We start from the raw sequence: 23,565 nt of genomic DNA on the forward strand, positions 1-23,565 counted from the left end.
TTTTTGCCTGACCCATCCGTATTATAATAGAGAGAACAGCCATATTCACACAATGTGCCATCTCCCTTCCAGGTCATAGTTCACTGGATGAGGAGTGAGTACACTGCCCAAACTGAACTAATGAATTTGGAGTTCAGACTAGAATAGACTAGCTTCAAACAGGTTGCTTGTTCAACATAAAAGACGTAAATTTGGGAAGTTGTTTCAGCAGCCATTTTCCATCATGTAGAGAAAGAAACAGAGAAAGCCAGTCTAAAGCAGAAGTGAAAGGATGATGTTGGCATGAGGAGAAACACAACAGAGGTGAGAACAGATAGAAAAGATGTCCTGGGTTATCTACAGTACTTCTGTTTCAGGTTAGATTCATTCCTAAAACCTAGATGCATTGAAGGTCTTAGGGTCCCTGAGGCATTCTTCTATCTCAACTGAAAAAATTCCTTATTTATTTAATCAAGTTCAATTTGATTTCCATTACTTTTAACCAAGAGTCTTAGCCAGACACAGTGGCTCTTGCCTGTAATCCCAGCACTTTGGGAGGCTGAGGCAGATGGATCACTTGAGGCCAGGAGTTCAAGACCAGACTGGCCAACATGGTGAATCCCTGTTTCTACTAAAAATACAAAAATTATCCAGGCATGGTGGTGCGTTCCCATCATCCCAGCTACTTGGTAGGCTGAGGCAGGAGACTCATTGAACCTGGGAGGCAGAGGTTGCAGTGAGCCAAGATCGTGCTACTGCACTCCAGCCTGGATGACAGAATGAGACTGTCTCAAAAATAAATAAATAAATAAATGTCTTAATCCATAGAAAAGAATATTAATAATAAATAGATGCTGTGGGGACAATTTTTAGAGGGAGGAAAGGACCAAGAATGGAAGGATCTTGAATAATAATCAACATCAAATTTCAGGCAGAAAAGAGGAATTCACAAGACATTGAAAAGCTGAGAAGTGGCCAGAGACAGAACATCTAGAACCTCTAGTGTCTTACAAGTCAACAGAAAACCATTTGACAAAGAGGTAGAGGTCAGCAACTTCAAATTCTGTTTACTAGTCATAAAACATGAATGAGAAATGTCCCCTGTATTTAACAAGAGGGAGGTTACTATTAACCTTGATGAGAACAGGTGGAGTGGATTGGTGGAGGTAGAAACCAAAATATTTAGGGGCAGTGCCAGGAAGCTATGGGGAGTAAATAGTAAGAGGAAGTAGAAAGAGCCAGGACATGTAACCTAGCAAATAAATTTGATTTTAAAGAGAAGGAGAGAAGTGAGAAGGGTACTTGGGGTTAATAGATTTTTTCCTTGTGTGTGTGAGCATGTGTGTGTGTGTGTGTGTGCATTATGCACCTTGCAACCATGTCAACATGTTTAAATTCTGATGGGAAAGAAACAGAGAGGGACATTACTGGAGATACAGTAGAGAGAGGCTATTAGTAGCATTAGTGCATGAGAAGGCTAGAGGGGTGGGATTCTGACAACAGTGAGAGGCACTATTTGCACTGAAAGTAGAGAGAAGGTAGAAAGGTGATAAGTCTGAGATAAGATGCCTGTTCTTTGTCAGGGAATTAAGGAAGTGTTGCCATGAGACATAGCCCTATTAGAGTTAGTTTTATCTGCCATTTCTTTTTTTCATAGTTTATTAAAGATTTCTTCTTTAGTTCTTTTCAGATCTATTTATTTCAAATCCATTGCAGAGTCATCCAAAATTTAAGACATTTAGATTAATTTTTGACATCACAGAATGCAGCTAATGTTTCTGCGGTTTTATATTTCTATGTCTCTTGAATATACCCTTAAATATTGGTAATATCATATCCTGCCAACAATCCTTTCCCCCCTCCCAATCTCTCAATATCAGAGATTGAGCCTGTATTTAATATCTATTAACCTAAATATATTCAAATGCAAGTCATGTGGTTGGGAATGCCTTTCTGCTGTTAGTATTTCTAATACATTTTTTCAATTTTCATTTATTCACAGTAACTAGATTTGAAATCCAGTTACTTTTATGTTTAATATTCAGCTTTGCACTGAATTCTGAGCCACCAACACTGACTGTTTAATGGTACATTGCTGCCCTCTAGCTTATGTTTGAAAAGTTTTCTATAATGTAACCATTTATCCAGTAATCTCTTGGATATGCCCAATAAATTGATATTCATTTGTATTTAATGAATCATATATTAGCAGTTTTATAAACATTAAATTTTTATAGTTATTATTTAAAGTGTTATTTTTCTTTCCAGGTAAAACTGATCTTATTAATCTTAGGGAACATCTTAAAAAGAAAAGAAAAGAAAAAGCTTTGTTATGTCATTGTGTAGCAGGTTCTCAGCCAATTTATTTTTCCCTTAATTTACACATTTCCCCTCCATGTAGGCTGGCTATTTTCAAAAATCAATGTGTTTTCTTATCTTTTATTTCTTAAGCAGCCAGAGAGAAGTATCAAATCCTTTATGCTCTCAATGAATGCTGAGTTCTTATCAAATAATATTTCTAAAAATGAAACAAAATAAATTGACACTATTTCAAATTCTAAGGATGGTCAGAAATTTCAGCCAGGTGTTTTTTGTGTTCAAAAAAATTATGAAACTACTTAAGGCTTGAATTACTATTATCTGACAAAAGTTCTGAAATAATGTTATGGCATCATACTTGTGATAAGATCTTCTGGTCTGGATAGAGATATCAAGCACATATCTACTACCTACTTCTGTTCATTTGAATGCCTAGAAGCCTTAAAATTAAAATGTAATGTTCAGCATAATTTTCAGCATCATACTCAGCTGAGACAGTGTAGTGAAGGGCATTTTGGTGTAGCACAGAGACCATGAGACTGAGAGTAGAAACCTGGATTTGATTCCTAGTTCTTTCAACACAACAATTTTTTAGGGTCTTAAATCTCTTCTTTTTAAAAATAATAAGTATACCTTTCTCATAAAATTGTAGACAGCATGAAATAAGGAAATGAATGAGAAAGTGCCCACATGATGTATGTTATGTACTAGGAGCTTAATAAACCTTTGTTTAATCCATATCTAGTATACACATTCAATTGCTCCTAGTCTTCTGATTAAGGGTAATTCTCTCCCTTCCTTTCTTCTTCTCCCTTATCAAAGTTTTCTTGCTCGTTGCATGTCTTTTTATATACTGTTTTTCAGTCAGGTTTCTTTTTAAAAATTCAAACTACTTTAAGAAAAAAAGAAATTTATTTATTTTTAATTAGATATTTAATAGAATCTGGGAGGTCCAGAAAATCAGGTTCAGAAGCTATGCTTGACTCTTTCAGAGACCTGACAGCCACTGGCATTGGACAATAGCAAAACCAATGCCCACCAACAATGTCACCCCAGGATGGTACCCATGGATGCCTGTCGCTGCTGACTCCTTCAAGCTCAGCAGAGTGGAGTCCCTGAGGGTTTTATGACTGCATCTGATTGGCAGAGTCCTTGTACCATGGCAGCAAGAGAAACTGGGAAGGTGAGGTTCTGACTTCTACTTGGGAGACAAGAGCCTAAAGAAGAGGGATTCCACAAATGTAAGAGAGCCATTGAAATGTTCCCCATGGCTAAAAAACATGACAGCTTCACCTTGCTCTCTCTTTTTCTGTTTTTGTTTTTTTTTGTTATTGTTGTTCTTGTTCTTTTGATCCCCATCAAGCTAATCAAATGGTGTTTACTCAGAAGTTTCTAGAAGCAGAAAACCTGAAGAAGTTCTTCTGATGGCAGAAATTGTAGGATCAATGAAAAAACACAAACTGTTGGTCTTCTCCACTGTCTCTATTCCTCCCTCTCTCAGGGTATATGAATTTGTGTGTTTTATACTGGACAAGCATAGTATTGTATTATGCTAATAACATATGCATTGATTGATTGATTGATTAAACATTAATTGAATTCCAGAAAATATGCAAGAAACAAGAAGTATTAATGCAAATGTAAGTAAGATCTGTTCCTTTTATTCTTAGAATTCACATCCTAATTAGGAAGTATCATGCAAACCCCTAATTTTAGGCAGCATGAGAAGATCTTTAATAGGGAAGGCACTGTGCACATAGGTAATGTTTAAAGATACAAATTCTAACCCCTGTAATAGAAAACCCAGGGTTAAAGGTATTGTCCAGTTATACCTATATCATAAACATATTGATAAGTATATTTTGTCAAACATGACTGGAGATATGTCAATAGACTGTTCTGTTATACTGATAAGCTCAGACTTCACTGTATGCTTTCCATTTTTATTCAGATTAAAGTTTTTTTTATCTTTCATTGCCTTCAAATAATCATTTCAAGCTTTGTTGTTATTCAGACACTGTAAAATGAAATTTTAGATTATAGAATGTCCTTGAAAATAGAAACTTGTTACTACAATACTAATGTTTTAGTTTCTAGTCTTAAAACATTATCACTTTTAATTTACATTTCTTATGTATACTCATTTAATAACCAACTTTAAATTTAGTAATCACATTTTCCCCCTAAGCTTTGATTAGAACAATTATAGTAAATGAAAATAAGAAAGTAATTTTTGTAAAGCTATTCATAAAAAACCCTTTTCGAACCATAAAGAAGCTTTCCAAATAGTTTTTTTCAGCATTAGGCCTCCAAAAAAAATTATTTCTGTTCTGCATAACATACCCAGATCCAAAACTCTTTCATTGTCTGCTCGTCTTTGTTTTGGTCTCCCCTAGTATAATGGCTCCCAGCAAAAGGCCTAGCACACAAACGGTGCTCAATAAGTGCTGCTGAATGAATGTCTGACCCTCTTAACTCAGACCAAGAAGGTAGAAGCATCAGCAGAAAGTCCCTTCAACAATAGAAAGCCTATGAACAGATGAAAGAAAGAAAAATAGGTAACTGATTTTCACATGTACCTACCCCAATTTGTCTTTGGCCCTGAACTCTGTTGGCCAATGCCTCTTTTGGGGTTGCCTTAAAGAACAAGAATATATATCAGCACACACCTGACTGAAGTCTTGGTGGAGACTGCCACACCAACTTACGTTATCAACTGATTTGTAATCTATGGCTGAATATTTTCTGTTGACTCACTACTGTACACTTAATTCTGAAGATAATATATATAATGTCTTCACATGGCATCCTGAGTACTGTGTTTTTAAGTTATGCTATTAATGTGAAAGGGGAAAAAAGGACTTCAAACACTGTGATTAACAGACTTTTTACAGCATCTTTTACTCATTATGGTAAAATGAAGTCAATGCATTAGACATGTTTCATTAAGGCCTATGGACTATAAAGGGATATGCCAGTTTATAGGGATAGGTTAGAGCCAATCCCATTTTTTGCATGTGTGGATCCCTTTGATTAACTCAGATTATCCTCTTTAGAAGTGGGATTATCCTCTTTAGAAGTGGGAATATTGAGGAAGTGGTCTTTCACTGGTTCTTATACCTTTATTCTTTCATCCCCAAATCCCTCAAATTCCCCACTCATATGCACGCATGTGCATACACACACACACACACACATTCAAAACACACATGCAAAAGAGAAAAATTTCACTGCAACTCACAAAGAATCAAAACCATTGTGGCTTAAAGAAGATAGAAGTTTGGTTCTCTCTCAGGTAAATATCTGGATGTAGGCAAGTCAAACTGCTCTACAAAGCAGAGGTTCCACATCATTACTGCACTCTGTGGAGCAAATCTGCCTTCCCAAGGACATTATCCTAGCCACATTATCTGTAGGCCAGTCAGCAGGAAGGGTGAAGGTAGCTAGAGAGAGAAAAGGCAGAGTACACAGCATCCGTCACTTAGAAAAATGTCCTAAGGTGTGGTAGGGCATGATGGCTCATGCTTGTAATCCTAGCACTTTGGGAGGCCAAGGTGGGCTGTTCACCTGAGTTCAGGAGTGCAAGACCAGACTGGCCAACACGGTGAAACCCCATCTCTACTAAAAGGCCAGGCATGGTAGCAGGCACCTGTGATCCCAGCCACTTGGGAGGCTGAGGCAGAAGAATTGCTTGAACCCAGGGGGCAGAGGTTGCAGTGAGCCAAGACCCACCATTGCACTTCAGCCTGGGTGACAAAGCGAGACTCCATCTCAAAAAAAAAAAAAAATACTAGAAAAGAAAAGAAAATGTCCTAAAGAACTTACATACAACACTTCTACTTTCACCTCTTTGCACTGAACCTAATAACATGACCACATCCAACCTTAATGAAGGCTCAGAAATATCATTTCATTTTTCATTGCTTTCAATGAACATAATGAGGTTTTATTACTGAGAACAGAGGGGGAAATGAATATAGGCAGACAACTAGAAAATTGGCATGAGAGTGTTCCTTATCCCTCACATGACGTAATGTGTGGGATTTCATTTTGGAGGTTTCAGGACAGATTCCCTTCCTTCCCCCACCTACCCTACACTATCTTTCTCTCTACCCCATATGCATCCATGAATTTTATTCTTTTCCTTTTTTTAAGACAGTGTCTCACTCTGTCACCCAAGCTGGAGTGCAGTGGTGTGATTGTGGCTCACTGCATCCTCAAACTCTGAGGCTCAAGTGATCCTACCTTCTCAGCCTCCCACGTAGCTGGGACTACAGGCACATGCCACCATGCCAGGGTTTTTTTTGTTTGTTTTTTGTTTTGTTTTGTTTTGTTTTGTTTTGAGAAATGGGTTCTCTATGTGGTCCAGGCTGGACTCAAACTCCTGGCCTCAAGCAATCCTCCCGCCTTGGCCTCCCAAAGTGCTGGGAACTTTCTTCGTATGTATCCAAACACATTTCTTTTGTGTGTGGAGAAAAGAAGGGAGTAATTAGTGAAGGACAGACTGACTTTCACTATTTAAGCTACTGAGTACTAAGAATTTTAATAAGAGGATCTGAGCCAAATTCTAATCCTCTTCTTATGTGTTTGCTATCTAAATTGAAACCACAGTCAGTTTTAATTGAACATAAAATCTGCTGTTTGATCCTAAGCAGTAGAACAACATTTTCATTTGCTAGTAAGTGGATTTTGGACTTCCTCCCAAAAGAAGCTAAATTTTAGTGATAGTTACAATATTATCTCATTCAAACAAAGGCCTGGAACATGTAATATTCTCTGGAGAGGTACCAACCTCTGTGAGCAGCAGATTTAGTACTTTGAATAACAAACTTAAACTCTAAACATAGCCCCGGCTAGCCAGGAAGTTGTTCTCACACTCCACAGAGCGCTAGAGGTTTCAGAGGGACATCTAGTTTCAAAGAATGAAGCAGAGTAGACAGAGCCCACCTACCCTCACACACAAACTTCTTTCTATCTATACTTTATGTATCAAACTTCTATATGAGGCATTGTTTAAAGAAAGGCTTTAACGACTTTTAAAATCTGACCTCGTTGTTCCCAGCTCCAATTCTATTCCTTAGGGATTTGTTTCTTGAGGACATTATAAACTTGAAATTCATAAGCTTTTCAGGAGCTAGTGGAAAAGGGTGAAAAGAGAAGTGACTTAGGGGAAAACTGCCTACCTTTCATTATATTTTGGCAAAAGTTTATTTAACTTGTTTAGAAAGACCATAATGATACACACAACCTAGAATCATAATATTATTTGATTAGCAAGACTATATTAGTATATTTGTCTCCCTGGAAGTCATAACCTATGTGTACCATTAAAATTTTTCCTCCATTTATTTTTTTCTTTTTTAGTCATTTAAATTTGCTTTCTAATGCTTAAGTCTTTTTTTTTTTTAATGTGCAAATATATTTATTGCCCCCCAAAATTGGATATTCCTATCCAGGTCAACATACACATAGGAAATGACTAACTGACAAGATCTGGTAAGTTTGCATATTATAGCTTCACCACGACTTTGTTGTTTGTTTCTGTTATCAGAATCTTCTCAGCAGTCCTACTTCATCTGTCAAATAATTCCATGGGAAAAAAAAAAAAAAAAACGTCAAAAGCATTCGTAGTCTTGTTATCGTTACTGTTGTTAATTACAAAAGTTAAGTCTTTGTTTTGGTAGATTAGCTTTAAGTAACAATTACATCTCTAAAGGAGTAGTTATGAGTTCCATTCTAAATAAAATACTCTAAGAATTTATTTCTCTCTGCAGCTATTTCTTCATTCTCCAACTCATATTTCTTCATGACAACAAAATATCGAATAAAGGTTTCTCCTAGAGCCTGCCTCAGACATTGATCTTCTTCCAGTGCCACAAGGGCATCTTCCAGTTTTAAAGGGATCTCAGAAGTTTCTGCTTGGTAAAAGTCTGTGCTTTCATCTGGACCAGCCAAGACCTCATTACTGCTATGAAGTCCATCTAAGCCAGCAGCAACAGTTGCAGCCAGCACCAAGTAAGGGTTTGCTGTTGCTGAGCCTAGCTTATTTTCTATCCGGGTGCCTTTCTCTCCATGACACTTGATATTAAATATACAGCTGTTGTCATTGTATCCCCACGTTGTAGGCACACTCTCCTTCAGGTCTTTACTGTCCTTAGAATAACGCTTTCGGCAGCTAACAGTAGGCGCCATCAGGCAGCTGAGTGCAGCAGAGTGCTTCAAGAGTCCTGCCAACCATTTTTTCCCAGTGATCGTCAGCTGCTCAGTTCCAGAAGTGCTGCAAAACATGTTCTTCTTCCTGTCGACATCCCAAAGACTATGAGACAAAATCCCTGAATTACAAAATCCAGTCTCAATGAAGAAGCTGGAAATGTAATTATATTTCCTTGCCACTTCTTTGACACCTGTTCTGAGGGTAAATGCATTATCAGCTGAGCTAATGCCAAATTCAGGCAGAAAACAGATTTCCATCTGACCAGGCCTGGTAGAGGAGGAAAAACTCTCGACATTTGCTCCAGTGTGATACAAGCCATCAACAAGTTCCTGCATGAAGGGCTGATCATGGTTATTTAAAAATGTTGAAGCAGGAAATGATATAGTCTTTGAATTTAAAAATTCGGGCACACCAAAAATGCAAAAATCACAGATGAAAGCAGAAAGCAGGGAAAAGCCAGAGGCCTGCAGCTGGCTCAGCTGTCTCTTTGCAATGTACCTTGGGGAAGTCAAAAGAGGCTCACCAGTCACAGTGAAGGTATCACATATCACTCTTGCAGTTCTATCAGCCCATGGCAAAACTCTAAAGGTTGATACTTCTGGCATTAGGACTATGTCACTATTAAAACATGTGGCTCTTATGCGATTCATTTCACTGTCCTTAGGATTCGGTATCACTTCAAGATAACCTCGGGGCATGCAAACTCCATGGCTCACTTTCTCCTAAAGAAGGAAAAAAAATGAAGAAATTAGATTTTGAAAACAAACAAAAGGGTTGGGGGAGAAAAAGTCTTGCAATGAAAAAAAAAAAAAAATATATATATATATACGTTTAACATTTGTTGGTTAACACTAACTTGGTATCAGATAAATGTCAAATATTTTAAAATAAAACCCCCAAACAATGCAATGTTTTAAGGCTTGAAGGCCTTAAATGCTCTTAGATCTCAAAATAGCAGTTATAAATAAAAGGTATAATGATAAAGAAAATCTGTTATAGCAAAAAATAAAGGTAAAGCCTTATGGAATTATTTGAAATTATCATCATCAAAAGTACTTCCTGAAGCACTTTTTATTTTATAGTACAGTTGTTAATTCTTCAGATAAGGCTTTATTTTTGCTTATTTTATTGTAACCCTGAGTTAACTGACCCTCAAAAGTCTACAGTAAACAATTCTCAATCCTTCTCAAATTGCAGACTATGGTCAATACTGTGGCACACAGCACATTTGTCCTAACACCAGGGGAGCCAGGACGCTGACAGCTGCATTCCTGTCTTTATTTACTTTTACAACCCATTTAAGAATTAAAAACCTCACTGTCTCAGAGTCCCAGAACCCTTGTCTGTGAATGTGGACCTGTAACTCCAAAGTTAGAGCTTCCAAAATGTTGTAACCTTCAAGTCAGCGTAAACTGGGTGTCAACAGATCTGCCTTCTCATCCTAGCTCTTTCATTAATTGCTTCTGTGAATTTTGGCAAGTCACTGGATTATGTGCCTCAGCTTCCACATTGGTAAAACACGTATTAGACTAGATGACTGCTAAGGTACTTTCTAGTCATTTATTTCTAGCTTTCAGTGAATTTGGTCATTTATTTAACTTTTGCTCTGTGCCAGGCAACAGGGAAGCGATAAGGTTATTAAGTTGAACAGACGCATAAAACAATTTGTGGAAATTATGTATTAGATATATCAACAAGGTTGAAGGTTACTTTAATAGATGAAGAAAAATCACTGAGTATAAAAGGTTGGTTCCCATGAAGTCAGTGAAGATCATGAGGCTAATAAAACAACCTAGCAATCTGTAAGCCAGATGCTTTCCTTTTCTTTCTTTCTCTTTTTTTCCCCTTATAAACAACAGAAACTTATTCCTCTTTAGTTCTGGAGACTGAGAAGTACAAGATAAAGGCAACAGCTGATATGGCATCTGGTGAGGGCTGCTTTCTGGTTCATATATGGCTTCTTCTTGTGTATCCTCACATAGTGAAAGGAAGCCAGACTACTTCTTATGTTACCTCCAGAACCCAAGAAGCATGGCTATCAAAGAGGGGCTGGTATTAACCAAAATAATTTACTGGTTCACTCTTCTGCATTTGCCCATGAACCACTGCCTCCTTCACTTTCCACCATCTCTACACACATTTTTGAATGCGATTTGACTGAACTGATTCAAGTCTACTTTCACCAATAATAAAGTTGAGTGAGCCAAACACTATTTGGTGCCCACCTAATTTTCCAACTCACTCATAGACCTGTATATGTAAACTTTATACACACACACACGCATACTGTGGGATATTTGAATACTATAGCATGGAATCCTTTAATTCATATTTTCACTATAAGCAATAATGTCATTTCCCTGCTTGTCAGTTTTTTAGTTTGAAATTCCATATATTAGTTCTTTACATAACTAAAATGAGAAATAATATATTTTATTCATGAGACTTCTATGAGTTCCTGCAATTTAAATCTGTATTTGTATTCACTTGGCTGTGAGTAGTAGAGAACAGCTGGTTGCCATTTCACTCCAATAGTCCTTCATGAACTCAAAAAATAGTAAACAGTCGCACTTTATTCTTTAGATTACTTAATCCGTATTTTTTTGAACACTTTTTTCTGGCACTGTAATTTGCTTTATTCTTTTCTTGGACATAGAGAATGCAAACTACTCTCTATTAGTTACAGGAAATATACGAATATACATGAATATATTCATCATAATATATTGTCTGAAGCAGGTTTATAGATATAAAGCACTGGAACAACTTCATCTTCAATATAGATCACTATGGACTCAATAAAATTTTTGCAGAATAACTTAAATCCTTATCACAAATGAAACTTGGACCATAGTAAAGGTTATCTTTTGAAATAAGCCAAGAATTAGCTACGAGTCTACAGCAATGTATTATGCTTTGGCTAGATCAAATATAGAAAGAGCCTACATTATTTGCATATAATTTAAATAAAAATCAACACTTTTGATAGAACAGAGATAATATAAGTTGGTTGTAAGGTTTAAACCTTAAACACCACACACAAATGCAATGTTTAGTTTACTTTGCACAAATGAATCTTTTTTTTTTTTTGAGATGGAATAAGGTACACACATACATACACGATGTTTAGGTTACTTTGCACAGATGAATCCGTTTTTTTCTTTCTTTTTTGGAGACGCAGTTTCACTCTTTTTGCCCAGGCTGGAGTGCAATGGCGTGATCTCGGCTTACTGCAACCTCTGCCTTCCAGGTTCAAGTGATTCTCCTGCCTCAGCCTCCCAAGTAACTGGATTACAGGCCCCTGTCATCAGGCCCAGCTAATTTTTGTATTTTTAGTAGAGACGGGGTTTCACCATGTTGGTCAGGCTGGTCTCAAACTCCTGACCTCAGGTGATCCGCCCACCTCAGCATCCCAAAGTGCTAGGATTACAGGCATGAGTCACCACACCCGGCCTCTTAAACCTATTTTTAATGTCTATTCACAGCAAATTTTCCAAAATAAATTATTTTGTCTTAAATTACAAATATTCATTGTGCTAATACTCGTTATTTATACCTTCACAAGTTTCAAAAATAAATTTAAAGTGGCTTCTTAAAAAAATATCGATACTCTATGATCATTAAATGAGAACAAAATAATAATAATGAGGTAATGAAATAGTGAAGTTAGTTATGAGGTAATGAAATAGTGAAGTTAGTTATTAGGAAACTGGGACTAAGAACAAATATAGCCATATATAATGAGTTATATTAAAATTATAATGTATAATGAGTTACATTAAAATTCTCATGATAGACAAACTTTTTTTCTAGCTAAACTCTAGAAAAAAAAGTGTTTTTTATATGTGGGATATTGAACAAAATAGTGAAAAATATTTTCAGTAACAGTTGGATAAAAAAAGTATGCAGAATTTTTCTCTTTATGTCAATTATATCAATCCTTAGCAAGTATGAGCAGCATACTGTTTTATTTTTGTAAAAGGATTCCACTGAGAAACTAGAGTAATGTCCTATATATGGACTTGTAGGTGCCATTAGTAAAATAAATGATTAAAATTTGATAAAAACTGAATAGCAAACAGTTTTATATTGAGGTCTCTGGCAAGTACTTAAAGTGCCTGTTACTTTTCCTTATGATTGGAAGAGATTCATTTGAATTATATTCTGGGCCTGTCCACAAGAAAATCCACATTTTTTATAAAAATTAACATATATTCTTGCCTGGATGAAGAGGAAACAATATCTGCAAGCAGCTCCAAATAATTCCTTAAGAAACAAGTTTGAATCTGTTAGAATTCTTTAAAAAGTGTTTTTGAAGATGTCCAGTTTTTCCCAACATGAAGCAAATTTAACAATTAGAATCTGATATTAATGTGATAAAAGTATAATATTTTAAAATAGTTAAACCTAGAGGATGCTTAACTTTCACACTTTCTTAAATAGTACCGACCTGATGTCCCTTGCTAAGAAATTTGATATTTAATTAACACAACAACTCAGTCATCAAAATAAACACATGACAAAAACTGATGCAAAAAATGAAGGAAGTCTCAAAACAACAAAAACACAATATTTGTTGATATCATCATTTTTAGGAATTTAATAATATTCATTAAGTCATCCAACAACAATGGACTAATTTATCAGAATTTGGAGCCAAAAAGAATATGTTTTTTATCTAGCAAATTATTTCTATTTAATCATTTTTTCCTTTTTATGTTTGCTCTTGGGTCTTCTGTTGCAATGTTCTTGTGTCAAATAAAATACAATCTTCATAATTGCAGTAAGGGAGAAAAAATAATTCTGTAGAGCAAAATGATTCAAGGCAGAAGGACTAAATTTACCAGTCTTAATTAGTTTTGTATTTCTATTGGGTAAAGAAATTGCTGTTTGAGAGCCTAGAGTACACATTTAGCTCCTTGGGGAGCAATAATATATTTGGGAGGAACAAGGGAAGAAACAAAATAAGTTATTGATTTTCAGCTTGAATTGCTGTATAGATTACAAGAAAATAAGAAACAGTAATAAGAACCATTTGCCTGCTAATGGTCATGAAATTACATTCAGTTACAACTGTGTTAAACTCACTTGAAAAAAGTGTGCAGGGATACTCTTAGACCTGGACACGCCATGGAGGTCTGTTGCTTCAAATCGTACAAACTGGAGGCGATTTTTGGCCATGGCTTGTCTAATGTGTTTCATTCTAGAAGAGAGTTGAGGTGGGGCCAGAATTTGACTGCTGTCCCTCATGCAATCTGCAAAATAAAAAAAAATAGGTTCTAACTCAGGAGATCATGATGGACTGAGAAGCAAAAGGAGACTACAGAGTAGTGAATTAGTCAATATTATTAATAAATATATTAATATTCATCATGTCACTGGCTTAGAGTTGGATATCTTACCTTTCTTATTCTGCCCTTACCATCTTCCCAAAAACATTGTGTCTAAACAACCTGAGATCATTTATCAGTTAGGACGAGGTCAAAATTGACATTATTTGCATAAGGATATAGTGATATCATATGTAGATACTTACTGAAAATCCTTTTGCTTATGGAAATTAGAACATATTTGCATAAGTTCACAGCAAAAAAGGGAGCATAAAAGTCTGTCTGTAGGTGACTATTATTGAACATATTTGGGCTTCTTGAACTAACTGTTAATTTCTAAATTTAAATTTCTATGTGATTAAAAGTGAATTTGGTTTTATTTTCTGGGGTTTTGTCTTATTCTGGGAGTTTTTTACCCAAAAGGCTTTATATATTTTTAATGGCATCTAACTCTAAGAAGTCTACACATTTCTGTCAAATTTAAAACTTGCTTAAATAAGCAAACAAACGTGTCTTTTTTTTTTTTTTTTTTTAAGAATGGGAGTGTAGGAGATGAAAAATCTGGACTGCATACTCAATTTAGAATTAGAAACATAAAAAATGTTCTTTTCAAGACTTTTAAGATAGTTTGCAAATTCCAACTTCAGAGCTAGAAGAGAATTTTGGAGATAAATCATTTAATCTAACCAACTCATTAGCTTGAGTCCCAAAGTGGCACAATGAGTTACTCCAAACCACACTATCAGTTCACTGCGGAACTGAAACTAGAATGAAGAGTTTTGATTCATGCTGGGTGGTTTATTACCACAAATTAAATTATTATGTCTATAGCACATAGAATTGTCAGGCAAATAGTACACATTATAAACGTTAGTTGCTGTCAGAACTTTTAGGAGAGGCAGCAGAGTGTAGTTTGGGTTAGCACAAAACACTGAAGCCCATCCACCTGCATTCCAACCCTACCTTTGCCCTAGCAACAATCTTATCCTCTTTATGCCTTGAATTTCTCATCAGTAACATATGACCTGCTTCACAGGCTTGTTAGGAGGATTAAACAAGTTATTAACAGTTACTGGCAGACAGTAAGCACCATATAAATGCTACTTAAATGCATAAAGTGAGTACAAGTACTCTAGCCCTAGTAAATGGTATCATGATCAAGTCTGCAACCAAACACTCATCAGTCTATCACATCATTGATGTTGAGCAGCTATAATTCTAAAGAGATACCTGAGTATTCTTTTGCAAGATATAATTAGGCTTTAAAAGTAAGCACAAAGATTGACAGTTTAGAAACATAGATAAAGTAGATTTGAAGTACACGAAGCATGGGAAAAACAAATTACTGGTTCCATATATGCAGATACATTAGTGATAATGTGCTATCACTGATACATTTGGCTACTCTGAAACTCTGGAGGCTTTATAACTACCTTCCATTTAAAACAAACTGTAGCAATTAAAGTGTTTCATGCTAAATTAACACTTGCTGTATTCCCAACCTACTCTGAAATATTGGGTATTCAGCCCAAGATGAATAATGCTCCTTAAAGCAAAATTTATAGGCATTTTAAAATATGGAAATTTGGGTCAGGCGTGGTGGCTCACTCCTGTAATACCAGCACTTTGGCAGGTTGAGGTGGGCAGATCACTTGGGGCCAGGAGTTCTAGACCAGCCTAGGCAACATGGCAAAACCCCGTCTTTACTAAAAATACAAAAATGTGCTGGATGTGGTGTCGTGCTCCCGTAGTCCCAGCTACTCAGGAGGCTGAAACACAAGAATTGCTTGAGCCTGGGAGGTGGAGGTTGCAGTGAGCCAAGATCGCACCACTGCACTCCAGCCTGGACGACAAAGAGAGACTGTCTTAAAAAATAATAATATGGAAGTTTTTAGATAATGAGTATTCTAAACATAATAAGCAATTATACATAAGCTATAAAGAAGGCATCCCTTATAAAAGGAGAAAGGTAATTTTATTGCTTCACCAGTAATAGGATAACAGGTAGTCTTACTAGCTTTTTGCTTTATCTGTGTCTCCTAAACTTTCTACAATGAATACATATTATTTTAAAATAAGAATAATATTCGGCTGGGCACGGTGGCTCAAACCTGTAATCCAGCACTTTGGGAGGCCGAGGCGGGTGGATCACGAAGTCAGGAGTTCAAGGCCAGCCTGACCAACATGGTGAAACCACATCTCTATAAAAATAAAAACAATTTTTAAAAAATAGCCAGGCGGTGGCATTCGCCTATAATCCCAGTTACTCAGGAGGCTGAGGCAGGAGAATCTCTTGAGTCCAGGAGGCGGAAGTTGCAATAAGCCGAGATGGCACCATTGTACTCCAGCCTGGGTGACAGAGTGAGACTCCATCTCATAAAACAAAAATAATCAATAAAAATAATAATAATATTCATTCGCTCAACATAGATATTTTTTATCGTCACATACTATTCATACTGAATGTGTATCTAGGAATCAGCCAGAAAGAGCCCTACCCTCATAGAACTTTATATTATAAAGTGGGACAGGTATAGATAATAAACATGCCATCAAATGCAAGGGTGGGATAAGTTCACACAGTAAAAGGGCTGAAAAAAGAACAAAACAAAACTATAATCACCTGAAGTATTAATTGTATGAGACGTGATCACAACATAGACCGCTCTAACCCTTGATTCATTTTGAAGTCTCCAAGTTGCTCTGTGACTGGACAGTGAGTAGGGTACATGTATTAGTTTGCTAAAGCTACTATGACAAATGCCCCAGACAGGCGGCTTAAACAGAAATTTATTTTCTCATAGTTCTGAAGGCTAGAGGTCGGAGACCAAAGGTGTCAGCAGGATTGCTTCTTCTAAGGTCTCCCTCCCCTTGGCTAATAGACAGCCATCTTCTTCCAGCACCTTCACATGTTCTTTTCTCTGTGCATGTCTGTGACCTAATCTCTTTTTCTTAGGAGGACATGAATCATACTGAATTAGGGGTCACCCTGCAGACCTCATTTAACCTTAATTACCCCTTTAAAGAGTGTATCTCCAAATTCAGCCACATTATCAGGTACTGAAGGTTAGGATATCATTTTAACAATTTTGGAGAAACACCATTCAACACATAACAGTGTATCATTCTGTTTCTGTTATCTTCAGTGTCCTTATTGGCACCTGCCACACTGTATACTCACATGTTCCTGTCATCCCCCATTACCTATCAGCTCCTTGAGAGCCAAGGCTTAGTTTTACCTGCTGCTGTTTTCTTGGTACTTGTAGCAGTATAGGCATCTCATAGCCATTCGACAAATATTTTTTAAATAAGTGAGTGAGTGAATGAATGAATACATCCTGTGTGATTTGACCTTGTCTAATTGATAAGTAAAAGTTGTCATCATATATTTTAGTATATATCCTAAGTATCTATTTTTCATTTAAAAGTTTAATTCTTTCACCAAATACGAGAAACCTATCCAATCCCATTTCATTTTCAAGGCATCAACTGATCTTGCTGCATCATTGTCTGAATTTTTCTTCAATAAATCATACTTGTTATTTACAATTAAGCCTTTTGGTCAACCTTTCCCAGTTGCACAAGATGAATAGCTGGCAGATAATTGCCAGTTCAGGAGCTCATTTGTTTTTCCTACATTGTGGTTCCTGGGAGATTTTCTTCTTTTCTATTCCATCAAGGGATTAATAAATTAAATCAATGTGTTTTTATAGAAGATGTTTTAGTGCTGTGAATGTTTAGGGAAAAAATAAGAAAACATTTTTTTAAAAAAAGTCAAAGCTCCATAGCACAATTTGGAGAAATTGTGTCCGTGTTCAGTGACAATGAGGACATATATCAGTTATACAGAACAAGCCATAGTCACTTATAAAAGGGAGATTGAAGAGACGTTTGGGCTTCACAAACACCAATTCAAAGAAAGGGAAAAGTGCATTTGAGAGAAAACCCTGGAATGCATTCAGCTTATTGCACACCTAGTATAATGTACCATGCTGTTTCAAGGTCCAGCCGTCTTTCATCATTGTGGCTATGGTGAGAGTCACCCTGTTTGTGCTACCTTCTGGCCACATCATATTAGCTCAGACATTGTTGGAAAGCCCAGGTGGCAGAATAACCAGGTAAAAAGCGGGGAAAAAAAGCAATACAATAAAAAGTGGGCGGGAAAGGGAGCTTTTCTTTGAAAAAAACAAAGTATTGTTTTTGGAAAAACTCAGAGAAGTTATTCCAAAGAAGAAATACCATATCAAAATTCCTTACACTTATTTTTGGGGTTTATTTTTAAATCTATTTTTTAATTATGTATATGTATTGGTTTGTGTTTTAAATTTTTGGTACTGAGGGCCTATAGAGAACTTAATACACTCTGGGCCAAAAAGGGAGCTTCTGAGCTAAAGAAGTTGAGTTAGTAACGGTACCCATGCCCTAAGTCACAACTGACAGTGCAAAGAGAGCTCACGACACAAGATCTTTCTCCAGATTTCTGGCTTAAGACAAAGAAATAGTAAATCCATCTATCTTTTGCAGCTAAAACTAGAATATATAAAACAATGACCAAAAGCTCTGGAGGAGCCAGCGTGGCCAGCAGATGTTATCTGATTAGTCTTCCCAGTGTTCAGAAACTTTTTTGAAATAGTGGACAGCACTTCATTATTAGAAAATTTTATGTAAAAATCTTGAATTCAAATTTATTTTGAAACTAGATCTGGCAACCCTGGGTAGGTATTTCTTCACAGCAACAACTGGTTGGAACTCTGAGGTAGTCTAGATGGGCAGGCAACCTCTACTTAACGGAGTGGCAAACATTTTCTGTAAAGGAACAGATAGTAAATATTTGAAACCATGTAGACCATATGGTATTCGTTGCAGCTACTCATTTAGCACAATGTCATTTCAACACAAAAGCAGCTATAAACAATTTGTAAACATTACTTAGAAAAACTGACCAGCAAGCTGAATTTGGCCTTTGGGCCATAGTTTGTTGCTCTCCGCGCCAGTTTTGTCATGACCAGAACCACTTCCTATGTTCTTACACCAGCCCATCTTTTGTATTAACTTCTGGCCCCTTTGGCAATTTGTATGTTGATATTGTATGAAACAGCTGCCTGATGTTCAGAGGTTGTTAGTGTTCATGCTCTTCACTTTGGAGAAATTCATAAAGCCAAAGTAGAGAGAAATTCAGTTATGAGAGATGGTGTGGTAGTGAGATGGGAGAGTTCCCTGACCTCCTCGCGGGGCTTGCAACAGGGACATGACTCATTTACTTGGCCATTGCACTCAAATTACTTATGGGAGGGGGGAACGTGCAGGTGAACCAAGGTGAGCACTTGTGGGTTGCGGCCCTATGGCAGTGTTTAGGGGTGTTACCATGCTCTTTTAGCTCTACCATCCACAGACGGCTAAGTGTTAACCAGCTCAGTGGAAAGTCCGGGTAACAGCCTTTTACACCCTATTCTCTTAGGTACCCAGCTCCTTGTCCGGAGTCCAGGAAGAATCACGTCACATGGACTAGAAGGATGGCGAATGTGGCGATTTTATTGAGTGATGGAGGTGGCTCTCAGTGGGATGGTTGGGGAGCAGGAAATGGGATGCAGTAGGAATACGATTTTCCCCTGGAGTTCGGCTGTCCCGTGACGGATCTCCTCTCCGACCGTCACCAGCTGAACTCCTCTTCACCTTCAGATGCTCCTTCTCTGCCATGCTGGTCTGCTGCTCTGTCAGTGGAGCTTGGGGTTTATAAGGGCATAGGATAGGGACATGGTGGGCCAGAGTGGTCTTGGAAAAGGCAACATTTTGGAACAAAAACAGAAATGCCTGTTCCTATTCAGGGCCATGGGCTTCCAGGCTTGAGGGTCGGGCCTTTGCCTGGGAACTGCCCTCTTCTACGCAGTATTTCCCTGCCTCCTCTCGGTATCAGTAGGCAGAATAGCCCTATGAAAATTCCTACCATACCTAATCTCTGGAACACGTGAACATGTTAAATTGCATGGCAAAAGGGACTTTGTAAATGTAATTAAGGTTATGGACTTTAAAATAGGGATATTATCTTGGATTATCCATGTAAGCCCTTGAAATTAGATGGCTTTCTCTAGCTGAAGGCAGAAAAGGGATGTGGAAGAAGGAGAATTCAGGGAAGTTCTAAATATGAGAAGGATTTGAGGCATTGCTATCTCTGAGATAAAAAAATAAAAACAGAGAGAGGCTTCTGGGAGATAAAGGTCACCCCAGCTGACAGCCAGCCAGGACATAAGAACTTCAATTCTACAGTCACAAAGAACTGGATTCTCTCAACAATCTGAATGAACTTGTAAATGTGCTGTTCCCTGGAGTCTCTAGATAAGAACCCAGATGGCAATACCTTGACTTCAGCCTTGGAAAGCCTGAAACAAGGAAACCAGATGAACCAACCTAGACTTCTAACATACAAAACTGTGAGATAGTACACTTGTGTTTTCAAAAAGATAGTAAGTTTGTGGTAATTTGTTATGGTGTCAATAGAAGACTAATACATATAGAATTCTGAGAGTGTTTATTTTTCAGGCTGCAGCTCCTCCTCAGGCCCTGTGTGTACTAAAGGATTTAACCTTGCCCAAAGAGAGCTATGGTCTCTGCCCTTGGTCCCTTCCAAACAGTTAGAATGTCTTGCCTGACAAGAGTGTCTTTGTTTACCAAGAGGTTCTAGGCCACGCCAGTAACTGCTTGATCCCCAAAGGGGCTGGAGAGTGAGGCCAGCCAAATGCCCAGTTAACCATGAAGCCCCAGTAAAGACTCTGGACACCAAGACTCAAGTGAGCTTCCCTGGTTGGCAATATTCCTCACATCATTGCCAAGAGAATAGTGCTGTCTGTCCGTGTCTCCACTAAGAAAGGACAAGTGAACAAAGAACAAGTGAACATTCTGTGCTTAGAACTTGCCTGGACTGCCCATGGCAGATTTTAATCTGTATCCTTGTAGTATAATAAACCATAACCTTGAATATAACAGCTTTCAGTGAGTTCAGTGAGTCCTTCCAGCAAATTATCTAAACTAAGGTTAACTTGGGGAATTCCAAAACTTGTAATTTGTGTCAGAAGTGAGGGTAATGTGGTAGACACTATCCCTCTAACTTCCCACTCTGGTATATTCTCATCTTTTCAAATCTTGTATGTTTAACCCCGTCATTATAGATTTCCTTTTTTCTGAGGCAGGTAGCAGGGTAGGGTCTCTCTCTGTTACCCTGGCTGGAATGCAGTAGCACAATCACAACTCACTGTAGCTTCAACCTCCTGGGCTCAAGTGATCCTCCCACCTCATTCCCCTAAGTAGCTAGGACCACAGGCATGTGCCCCCACACATAGCTAATTTTTTCATTGTGTAGAAACGAGGTCTGCCTACGTTGCCCAGGCTGGTCTCGAATTCCAGTTCTCAAGTGATCTCCCCACCTCAGCCTCCCAAAGTGCTGGGATTACAGGTGTAAGCCACTGTGCCTGGCTTTTAGATTTCCTTTTATAACTAATTTCCAGCATTTTCATTCAAGTGAGTTTTAATCAATACACTCATGTACCAAAATAGTTACATCACTATCAATCAGCCAGAAACTTAGAATAATAGGATTTTACTTTTAGAAAAGGCAAGACATCTTCCATTGCAACCCCGCTATTTTCCAGATGAACAGCCTAAAGGGTAAAGAAAACTACAAAGCATTTTATAAAAGATAGGTATAAAAATCTTTGTAAGTGTTCTGACTTCCAGGCTAGTATTCCTCAACCAACATGACATTCTCTCTAATTCAAATACAAACTTAGGGTTAGTGGCTAGAACCACATACCAGTTTGTTCCAGAATCCTTACCAGAGTTTGGGTTAAATTCACCTCCAGGAACATTGGTTGTTGCTCTGGGGGGCAATGGTGTTATCACTGTTGTCTCATCCTGAGACTCCTTGTCATGATGTGGCAGATGAGACTCATCAGAGCCAGGTCCCATGATGGGTTTGCTTGTATTCCCTAATTTGTGGCAACCCATTTGGTTTCTGATCCTCTCTGTAGTAATAAGGAAAAATATTAAAATATGTTCCCATTGTTTTCAGCTGTCTCTTAATATAATATGGAGAGGAATACTTGAGAAAATAGTATATTCCTATAAGTGACATATTAAATGAAGGGCAATGGGAGTGGTCTACCCTAGTCACTGGCCAAGAAAGTGCATTGCTTGTAGAGAATTTAAAAACAGACCAGGTGCGGTGGCTCATGTCTGTAGCCTGTAATCCCAGCATTTTGGGAGGCTGACGCAGGTGGGTCATTTGAGGTCAGAAGTTCGAGACCAGACCAGCCAACATGGTGAAAACCCATCTCTACTAAAAATACAAAAAATTAGCCTGGCGTGGTGGCACGCCCTGTAATCCCATCTACCCGGGAGACTGAGGCAGGAGGATCGCTTGAGCCCGGGAGACAGAGATTGCAGTGAACCAAGATCATGCCACTGCACTCCAGCCTGGGTGACAGAGTGAGACTCTGTCTTTAGATAGATAGATAGATAGATAGATAGATTCTACTAAAATCTGACTTCTTTTTTATTATAATCATATGCTGGGAATTCCTGGGGACACAGTGATTCCTAGGATTGAGACTGTTGCCCAAATTAACTTCTAGTTTTAGCAGTGTCTCAGATCTGTTGAGATCTAGTTGGAGTTCCAAAATGTGTTATGAAAACACCTTCCATACCATTCTTATGGCCCCTCAAATCCTCTGTAACGATTGTTGTATTCATTTTCAGAGCAGAAAACTGTCTCTCTTCCTACTTATACATTCCTCTGCTTTGTTCTTTTTTTTTTTCTACTACTATCATCCTAATCCTAACCCTCTTTACATTGTAAATATTTTGATTGGTTATTTTTATATATTCATATTGTAAGCTTATATTTGCCATCTTTTATGACACCTATATAGGAATAAATTTTATTTGTCCTTTTGCTTCTCCCAAAAAAGGAATGAAGATGTTTTATGAAAAGAAAGACCAAATGGAGATTGCCATTGACCACACCATTTCTGAGGGCTCAGAGCAGTTAGATACCATTTGAATTGGACATATCCATTTCTCCCACTTCAGTTGAACAAACATGTGGTTTAGTGACTTTCTTCCTTCTTAATTTATTCATGCTGTTGTCTTCAGTCTCATTGCCTTCATCTCTTGTTGAGTCCTGTTGATAATAAATAAACAAAAAGCCAAATAACAGATTATTCAAACAACGATATTTGGATATCAAAAGAGTATATTTGAATAGCTCAATTTTTTAATGAGCATAGAAGACTTTTATAATGATGAAAATTTTGTCACTTCCACACTCACCTGAATAACTCAAAATTTAAAAGCCCAACGTTGTGCTGATAGGCCAGATATTCTCTATCTCCTTTTATATGTGGTACAGAAAATATCGTTAAGTTAATTAAAACCTTGCCTAATTACTCAAGATTTCTATGTTTATTTTTTACTTGGGGAATTTTATATTATTTATTCCTAAATATTTTTGCAAAACCTATTTTAACTAAAAAGTTTACTTTTTATGATTCCTATTTTTTAGGATTTCTAACCTTTTTGTCTGAAGGCATACACATCTGAAGAATTGTGTTCTCTGCTCTCTTTTTCCTTAAGAAAAAGGAAAAATTAATAATGCGATTAAAAATTGCATCAATATTTACTTCACTTCAAAAAAGTCCTTGAGTTCATAAAGTGCTATTTTGTGACTGTGTT

The 23,565-nt window shown here is 37.3% G+C and overlaps 1 protein-coding gene across 2 annotated transcripts in view; it reads right to left on the reverse strand.

Annotated features, from left to right (window-relative positions):
- Nucleotides 1-3,922: 3,922 nt before the first annotated feature.
- Nucleotides 3,923-23,565, reverse strand: part of LGSN (lengsin, lens protein with glutamine synthetase domain) — a 44,835-nt gene continuing 25,192 nt past the window's right edge. Inside the window, exons 1-4 of one of the 2 annotated variants that reach the window (XM_033219909.1) lie at nucleotides 22,888-22,972; nucleotides 13,601-13,767; nucleotides 9,036-9,234; nucleotides 8,433-8,614 (exon numbers count right to left, since the gene is read on the reverse strand). In XM_033219909.1, the coding sequence (XP_033075800.1) occupies nucleotides 8,553-8,614; nucleotides 9,036-9,234; nucleotides 13,601-13,767; nucleotides 22,888-22,972 (513 nt within the window). In that variant the 3' untranslated portion in view covers nucleotides 8,433-8,552. Of the gene's footprint in view, nucleotides 9,235-13,600; nucleotides 13,768-22,887; nucleotides 23,015-23,565 lie in introns of those variants that run through there. The other variant, XM_033219908.1, reaches the window with a different exon arrangement.

This window comes from Trachypithecus francoisi, unplaced genomic scaffold (assembly GCF_009764315.1).
Source record: "Trachypithecus francoisi isolate TF-2019V2 unplaced genomic scaffold, Tfra_2.0 Lachesis_group10, whole genome shotgun sequence".
Classification (NCBI taxonomy): domain Eukaryota; kingdom Metazoa; phylum Chordata; class Mammalia; order Primates; family Cercopithecidae; genus Trachypithecus; species Trachypithecus francoisi.